At 53.1% G+C, this 8,906-nt stretch overlaps 1 protein-coding gene across 1 annotated transcript; it reads right to left on the bottom strand.

The window, feature by feature from the left end:
• Window positions 1–36: 36 nt before the first annotated feature.
• On the bottom strand, window positions 37–8,529 carry Sds (serine dehydratase). Its single transcript, XM_006970792.4, has 8 exons — window positions 8,375–8,529; window positions 5,150–5,304; window positions 4,247–4,286; window positions 3,850–3,989; window positions 3,661–3,752; window positions 2,852–3,079; window positions 2,076–2,200; window positions 37–400 (listed from the first exon to the last, which is right to left on the bottom strand). The coding sequence occupies exons 2-8, from the start codon at window positions 5,300–5,302 to the stop codon at window positions 195–197; spliced, it is 984 nt and encodes a 327-aa protein (XP_006970854.1). The 5' UTR covers window positions 5,303–5,304; window positions 8,375–8,529; the 3' UTR covers window positions 37–194.
• Window positions 8,530–8,906: the final 377 nt, after the last annotated feature.

Raw genomic sequence — 8,906 nt, 5'->3', positions numbered from 1 at the left:
ACAGACCTCATGTCAAGAACAAACAAAACTCAAATCTTTGCTTTATAAATATATATATTTACTTATTTACAATGAAAAAGTGCATGTTATAAACATGGGTAAAGGAGGGTGGGACCACTGTCAGGTACATCCCCTGCCCGTATTACTCAGGGGGGGGGGGGGCGCTGGTGTCCCTTCTCGGGGAGGCCAGGACATCACTTGGGCAGCCCGTTCAGGCCCAGCTGCACCTTGAGCGCCTGCAGCTGTGCCAGGCTGATGTTGCTGCCACCACACACAATGACGACCAGCGAGGCCAGCGGGGCCGGCAGCCGGCTCTCGCCCTGCAGCCTGGACACCACACCACTGTACACTGCGGCCAGTGCCGCTCCACACGCAGGCTCCACCAGGATCTTCTCGTCATCTGTGGGGAAGGGCCTGTGGTCAGCTCTCCACACCAGGAAGTCTTGGACCAAACCTCTCCCTGTGGCTGAACCCAGCCTCAGTTTCTTCAGCCTGTGCCAAGCGTTCTCAGGTATCTGAGAGGGTGTCTAGGTGTGTGGCGGTAAGCTGCGGTTATTAATAACTGGCAGTGTGTTATTTTTCATCCTTTTTGGCTTTTTTTTCCCCTCCCCACTGAGACAGGGTTTCTCTGTGTAGCCCTGGCTGTCCTGGAACTTGCTCTGTAGACCAGGCTGGCTTTGAGCTCTCAGAGATCCACCTGCCTCTGGAGTGCTGGGATTAAAAGCGTGCATTACCACTACCCAGGTTCTTTTTTTTTTTTTGGTTTTTCGAGACAGGGTTTCTCTGTGTAGCTTTGCGCCTTTCCTGGAACTCACTTGGTAGCCCAGGCTGGCCTCGAACTCACAGAGATCCGCCTGGCTCTGCCTCCCAAGTGCTGGGATTAAAGGCGTGCATCACCACTACCCAGGTTCTTTTTTTTTTTTTTTTTTTTTTTTTTTATAAAAGATTTTTATTTATTATGTGGTGTTCTGTCTGCATGTGTGCCTGCAGGCCAGAAGAGGGCACCAGATCTCTTTACAGATGGTTGTGAGCCACCATGTGGTTGCTGGGAATTGAACTCAGGACCTCTGGAAGAGCAGCCAGTGCTCTTAACCTTTGAGCTATCTCTCCAGCTCCTCCCCCTCCCCCCGGTTTCTTTTTGACCATCTTGTTCCAGACTGAACCAAGAGAGTTCCATTACAGACCACCTCCAGTCCAGCCCACCTCAATCCTTTCCCTGTGGCCCTGACTACCGGGGAGCTCAAAACGGGCGCTTGTCTTCTCTGCTGCCATGACTACCAGGCTCACTCTTTTTGAATTAATTATTTCTTCATTTATTTTACACACTGACCATAGTTTCCCCTCCCTCCTCTCCTCCTCTCCTCCTGTCCCCTCCTCCCCTCATCCACTCATCCACTCCTTCTCCGTCTTCATTCAGAAAGTGGCAGACCTCCCATGGGAGTCAACAAAGCATGCCACATCAAGGTGAGGCAGGATCACGCTCCTGACCCTGCATCAGGGTTGAGCCAGGCAACTCAGCATGGGGATTGGGTTCCCAAAAGCCAGCCCCAGCGCCAGGGACAGGTCCTGATCCCACTGCTAGGGGACCCACACACAGACCAAGCTACACAACTGTCACACACAGGCAGAGGGTCTAGGTCAGTCCCATTCAGGCTCCCTAGCTGTGGTTTCAGAGCTGGTGAGCTCCCAGGAGCTCAAGTCAGGGGTCTCTGTGGATTCCCCTGTCATGACCTGGACCCCCTGGCTCGTACAGTCCTTTCTGTCTTCAATAGGGCTCCTGGAGCTCCGCCCAGTGCTTGGCTCCCAGGAATCCGCAAGGATGACCCCGGCTAAGATTCCTAACAATACCGGAGAGTGTGCCTGAACTGGCCATCTAATGTCATCAGATTGGGGACTATCCTAAGTGTCATCAGAGAGCCTTCATCCGGTCACTGATGGAAGCAGATGCAGGCTCGATATTTCATGAGCAGCTCGGGTGTTTCTTTTTCCCACTGACTTGCTTTAGCTTCCATTCATGAGGCATTCTAGGCCGAGGAGGGAGGAAATTAAGGGCAAAACGGTCCCTTGGTACATACCCACGAACTTCTCGAGGGCGGCCACCGCCTCCTGGTCTGAGATGACCTCGGAGAAAATGGGGTGTTCGTAAAACAGCTTCAGGGCCTGGGCCGCCACAGTGTTCACACCCAGGGCCTTGGCAACGCTGGGAGATGGGAGTGGGAGACAAGGCAGAAGGATGCACGTGAGAGGCGGGAACTACAGGTGAGGGGTGGGAATGGGTAGCCCCTGCCCAGTCCCCAGAACCTGCACAGTGGTGTTGGCCATCAGACCGGCCTGACTCAGACATGCCCTACCCCCAGCTTGTAACCTTCACCTACTTAGCTCACTGGCCTCCTGCCAGGCTCAAGTGAGTGGTGGGACAACAGACTCGAGGAACTCGGTCCCCAGCTTCAAGGAGCTGTCCCTCATTCTCTCTCTCTCTCTCTCTCTCTCTCTCTCTCTCTCTCTCTCTCTCTCTCTCTCTCTCTCTCTCTCTCGTAGGGAGAAACAAAGTTCAATTTTGTTTAATCTGCAAATTTGGGGTTTGGTTATAAATTCCTTGTAGGCAAGAAGTTGGTTTCTTCCCCCGCCCCTTTTCCAGGATCAGCCAGGGTCTTGCACATTTTGGAGGTCAGATAAGCGGCCAGCAAAGAAGCGAGGCATGAGGGCCTCAAGACGTGACTGACATTACCTGCCATTATTCACATAAAGACTCGTGTTCAAGGCCCAGACAGACCACACATGGCTGTGTGACTTTGGACAAACGACCCAAGTCTCATTTTCACTGTGTGTATAACGGAGGAGCCGAGCTCACCTGGTTATCTTGGGCAGGGTGACCAGCTTTCCTTCCTTGGTGGCTGCATGGAAGCTGTGGGCGCCGAAGGTCTCCATGGCAATGATGGGCACATCCTCCCAGCCCACCTCTCGAAGTCCCTGGACGACTCCACACATCAGGCCTCCGCCACCCACTGATAGCACAATGGCCCCGGGCTTGTCACTCAGTGTCTCCTTCAGTTCCTTCACGATGGAAGTGTGGCCTTCCCTGGGCAGGAGAAGGATGGCAGGTCAGGGCTGGGCTTCCTGAAGACACAATGGATGGTTGAAGATGCCAGCTAAGGTCCATATTTGCTTCCATCCCAGGCAGTGGTGAACCTTGGAGCTGGCTTTTGCCCTCTCCCCGCCCAGCCATGGCCTCATAGGACACTGATTGTGTAGGAGATGAAAAACATACCCCCCCTGCTCCCAAGAGGATGGCTGCGGGAGTTGGTGGATAATCCCCCCACTTCTTACCCATCAGTGGACACATTCCTTGGATGTTCATTCCCCACAGGTTCTCAGGGTCCCCAGGGGCTGAGGTTCAGCTGCCCATGGCAGATGCTGGCATATGAAAGCTACCTTCATCAGTGCATCCCCACCTCATTTGTTCCTAGTCACCCCCAGATGAGCTGATCTCCCTGAATCTCTGTATCTGGGGACCCCACCCCCGCCATTGCTGATGTGTGCATCTGGGTGTTTGTGTGTTCTCTCCTGCTTACACTGGGTGTGTGTGCAACATGGAGAACCAGCAGGTGTTGCACATGATGGCAGATATGTGCAGTAAGGAGTGGGGTGGCCCCAACTCACCAGATGAGGGGGTCATCGAAGGGGGAGATGTACACCCAGCCTGGGTTGTTCTTTTCTAGAGCCTTGGCCAGTTGGATGGCCTCATCCAACATCTGCAGGGCGGTGGGAGTAGGAAGAGAATGAAATGAAGGGGGACCTTGTCCAGCTGTCAGGAGCCCTCTCACCCGCCACCTCCCGGTCCGCACTCACCTCTCCCACCACTTCAACGGTGGCGCCTTCGTTCTTGAGCCGCTCGATGGTGAGGGCAGGGGTGGTGTTGGGTACAACGATGGTGGCTGGGATGCCCAGCCTCCTGGCAGCATAGGCAGTTGCCATGCCCGCATTGCCCGCTGTTAGGGTGGCAGGGAGAGGGTGTGTCAGTAGAGAAGGTTCTGGGACCCTAGGTGGGTCTGGTCATCCCTTTCCTGTCAGGCTCTGAACTCCTGTCTCCTCCCAAGTGACCTCTGCCTCATTCTGGAACCCCAAATCTGGACCTCTATGAATGGGTTCATTGCTGCCGAGACCATGGCCCCAGAGAGGTGAAGCGCCTGGCCTCAGAACACACAGTCCAGGATAGGAAGGGAAAGAAAGCCCCCTGGCCACCTACCTGAAGAGCAGACAAAATGTTTACAGCCTTGTTCTGCCCTCTGTGGAGACAAGAGGAGGGGTCAGGCTACCTCTCAGTCCCTGCCTAGGGTCATCCCTCCCATTGGAGCATCCACACTGAACTCACCTCCCTCCTCTTGGTATCTGAACCACCCTCCCCTCAGGCATATCTTTCCCAAGGAGACTGGCTGGGGTAAGGGAGCAGGTGTCAGTCTTGAGAGAATCTCATGAGTGGGCATCCCTTAGTCAGAGGAAATCCTGATATGTGTAGCCTATTCTAAAATTATTTTTAGGAAGATAGTATTTATTTATTTATTTATTTATTTATTTACGTGTATGTGTGCATGTGTTGCCTGCAGAGGGCAGAAGAGAGCATCAGATGCCCTGGAGCTGGAGTTACAGGTGAGCCGCCAACTTGGATGCTGAGGGTGAGCACGGTTCCTCTGAAAGAGCCCAAAGTGTTGCTAACTGCGTAGCTATCTCTCCCGCCCAATATTCATTTCTAATTATGTGCATGTGAGTGTAGTTGCTCTTGGAAATCGGAAGAGGGCGTCAGATTCTCTGGAGCTGGAGTTACAGGTGGTTGTGAGCCACCATGTGGATGCTGGGAACTGAACTCAGGCTCTCTGCAAGAGCAGCCAGTGCTATTAACTGCTGAGCCAGCCCTTATTATGATGATGATGATGATGATGATGATGATGATGATGATGATGAATTTACTTATTTTTTAGAGACAGGGTCTTGCTATGCAGCCTAAGATGCTTCCCACCCTTTTTTCACTTCCCACCATTTTGCCTCAGTGTCCTGGGCGCTGAAATCTTGGGTGGACATCGGCACCCCTGGCTCTAGAACTGTCAGGTAGGAGGGAGTGCCCTTCCTGCCAGGATGCCACCCTGCCCTGTACCGTCTTGCAGAGGTGCCCAATGCCTCGGATCTTGAAGGAACCCGAGGGCTGGGAGCTGTCCATCTTTAGGTACACACTGGTTCCAGCCACTTTGGACAGGGCCATGCTGTCACGCAGCGGCGTCTTCACGTGGAGGGGCTCCTGGGCTGCCATGGCTGGGGGAAGCGGGGAGATGTAAAGAGTCAAGACAGGCCAGGCGCTGGTGGCCCACGCCTTTAATCCCAGCACTCGGGAGGCAGAGGCGGTTGGATCTTTGTGAGTTCAAAGCCAGCCTGGTCTACAGAGCGAGATCCAGGAAAGGTGCAAGGCTACACAGAGAAACCTTATCTTGAAAACAACAACAACAACAAAACAAACAACAACAACAAAAAAGAGTCAAGACAGCTGCCCTCCCGAGCTCTATGACCCCCTTCCTCATAACCACGATTTTCAGGAAAGGGCACAGGATAAAATTTCAGCTGGGCTAAAATCTCGGCTGGGCTATCTACCAGCTAAATTGGTGGCCAAGCCCTCACCTTTGCCCCCCAGATTTGGAAGGTCATAAGTTCAGAAACTTCCTTAGGCTGCAGGGGAAGAGTCTTGCACAAACATCCTTAGGCTGCAGCCTTGGGCAAGTTCAAGGGAAGGGTCTTGCACAAACATCCTTAGGCTGCAGCCTTGGGCAAGTTCAAGGGAAGGGTCTTGCACAAGCTGGTTCAGAATGAGTCACAAAATCAGGGTGTGGATAAAGCAAGGCCAGGGGAAGTCAAGGCCTGTTTCTGGAAAGCCAAGTGGAACCAACCCCAACCCACCTGCTTCCATGAGCTCAGAACATGTCAGCAAACACAAAAGAAGTGAGCCAAGTGGGGTCCTGTGGAGAGTGGCCCGTGGGTCCACAGGACCCCTCCATGGTCAGCACTTTTGTCCTATTGTATATTACTTATTTAAACACACACACACACACACACACACACACACACACACACACGTATCCAAAGGTCAACATCTGCTATCTTTCTCAATTGCTCTCTTTATTTTTTCGAGGCAGGGTCTCTCCCTGAGCCTGGAGCTCACTGATTCGGTTGGACTGGCTGGCCAGCGAGCCCAGAGATCCTCCTCTCTCTTGATCTCCAATGCTGGGATCACAGGTGTTTTTTTTGCTGTGTTTGGCATTTTTTGATGTGAATTCTGGGGATATGGACAAAGGTTCTCATAGGAAGCCCTTTCACAGACTGAGTCCTAACCCAATATATGCTTTAAAAAAATTATGTTCTTACCATGTAGCCTAGGCTAGCTTTGAACTATTTATTTATTTATTTATTTATTTATTTATTTATTTATTTATTTATTTATTTATTTTATTTTACAATACCATTCAGTTCTACATATCAGCCACGGGTTCCCCTATTCTCCCCCCTCTCATCCCCTCCCCTTACCCCCAGCCTACCCCCCATTCTCACCTCCTCTAGGGCAAATCCTTCCCCGAGGACTGCAATCAACCTGGTAGACTCAGTCCAGGCAGGTCCAGTCCCTTCCTCCCAGACTGAGCCAAGTGTCCCTGCATATAGCTTTGAACTTTTGATCCTCCTATCTCAGTCTCCCAATTGCTGGGATCACAGGTGTGCCCCACCATACCTGGTGTTCAGCACATGTATATTTTAAAAAATGAGCCTTTGGGCTTGGTACAGGCCTGTAATCCTGGTTCTTGAAAGGTGAAGGCAAGAGGATTAGGCATTCAGGGACATCCTGGGCTATATAAGACTGTCTCAAAACAAAAGCAAAAAGACCTGGTACCCCAGTATTAAGCTATGAAAGGCTCTCATTCTCATTTCCTTCCTTCCTTCCTTCCTTCCTTCCTTCCTTCCTTCCTTCCTTCCTTCCTTCCTTCCTTCCTTCCTTCCTTCTTCCTTCTCCTCCTCCTCCTCTTCCTTCTCCTCCTTTTTCAGATACAGTTTCTCTGTGTAGCCCTGGCCATCCTGGAACTTGCTCTGTGGACCAGGCTGCCCTCGAACTCAGAGATTCACCTGCCTTTGCCTCCTGATTAAGGTGTGTGCCACCACCACCTGGGGGCTCTTGTTTTTTAAAAAAACAGAATTCTTTTTTCCTGGCATGGGGACCAGAGAGGCTACACAGACCCCTAGTTCACCCTCACCCCACAGTTCCCACATTGAGAGGACTACTCTCGAGGCTACATGACAAGTTCAGGTTTGGCTAATGGTACCATGAGGTCCCTTGGGTAACCCTGATAGTGAGGAAGCCTTTGGGTAAACACCGGCTCAGCCACTGTCACTCTGAAGCTCTGTGAGAAGCCCTAAGAGAGATCCAGGGCCAAGTAGGATCCAGCCTAGGCAGATGGTGACTCTTGGGAGCATCTACATATATGAGCACTTGCGTGTGCATGCGCGTGTGCATTTGTGTATGTGTGTGCACACACACACACACACACACACACACACACACGCTCCTGCGCGCGCGCATGAGAGACTCAAACTTGTGATTCTCTTGCCTCGGTCTCAAGAGAGATGGACTCAAATTCATTGTGATTCTCCTACCTCTCAAGGGTTGAGATAGCGGGCAAAGCCCACTAAGGCCCCCCTTCCTAGTAGACCCCTTGAATGACAGCCAGGGAAGAAGGGCATGGCAAACAAGGGTACCTCCAAACTTGTTAGCTTTAGCCTTCAGCTCCCAGCTAGGCCCCATCCTGACACACCGGGCCTCCTCTAGACCCAAAGGCCCAGCTGATGCAACCTCTGGCTGGTGGGTGGTTCCCACCACCTTGCACACCCCTTCCAGGTGGGTTTGGGGAGCCCCACCTGGTCCCTGCCCCAGGCTGCAACATTGGGGACCTTTGGAGAAAATGGACTGGGTACTCCGTACTGATTCTCACCCCAGAGGCCAGTCCCGCCCGGCTCTATAGATGATGAGACTCACGAGAGGAAAAAAAATGTAGAGTCGGGGTGGGGGGTGGGGGGTCTTGGCAAAGGTGGCTGTTCTGGGGCACGAACTCCAGAGCGGAAGTCCCTCCTCCCCTGTCATTGGGCACTCAGCAAACACAGCCTGCCGCACCTCACCCCTGTGCCATCCTGAGCTGGAGAATCCTAAAACCATCGTCCCATTTTACAGATCAGAACACGGAGACTTGAATGGATGTGCCCCAGCCCCTCTTCCCATCCCTGGGTACCCACCCGACTCTGGCTGTCCCTGGCTGTCAGTTCTGGGGTGCAGCTGAGGCTGGGGGCCACGTACCTGGCACAGAAGGAGCTGGTCACAGAGAGCGAAGGGTAGATTGTGTCTGTGTCCTGGGAGAGTAGAAGGCTGGCAGGACGCTCTGCTCCAGGGCTTTATTCTCCGGAGAAACCTCTGGGCAGCCAATAAGGGCCCAGGCAAGCCACGCCCCCAAAGCCACGCCCCCTGGTCCAGGCTGGGGCGGTGGCTGGGGAGGGCATTCAGGCCTGGTCTCCATCCTGGCCTCCGACTCTGTCACCTCCCCTTTCCTCCTGGTTTCTTCACTTGCAAGTAAGACACTTACCTCCCGAGGGCTTGGGGGTGGGGGTGGGGGTGGCACTAAAGAGCCCTTGCCAGGGGCTCAGGGGGGTTCATCCCACAACTACAGAAAAGCCGGGCCAAGAAACAGCCACAGCTCAGCCACGTGGTGGCTCACACTTGCGACCCCTGAGCAGCAGAGGCGGAGGCAGGAGAACTAAGAGTCCGAGGCCAGCCTGGACTAAAGAGGGAGCTCTTGTCTCAAAATAGAAAGAAGGGGGGAGGGGAGAATGGG

This window comes from Peromyscus maniculatus, chromosome 23, assembly GCF_049852395.1.
Source record: "Peromyscus maniculatus bairdii isolate BWxNUB_F1_BW_parent chromosome 23, HU_Pman_BW_mat_3.1, whole genome shotgun sequence".
Lineage (NCBI taxonomy): Eukaryota > Metazoa > Chordata > Mammalia > Rodentia > Cricetidae > Peromyscus > Peromyscus maniculatus.
This window is presented reverse-complemented; position numbering and strand designations above follow the sequence as displayed.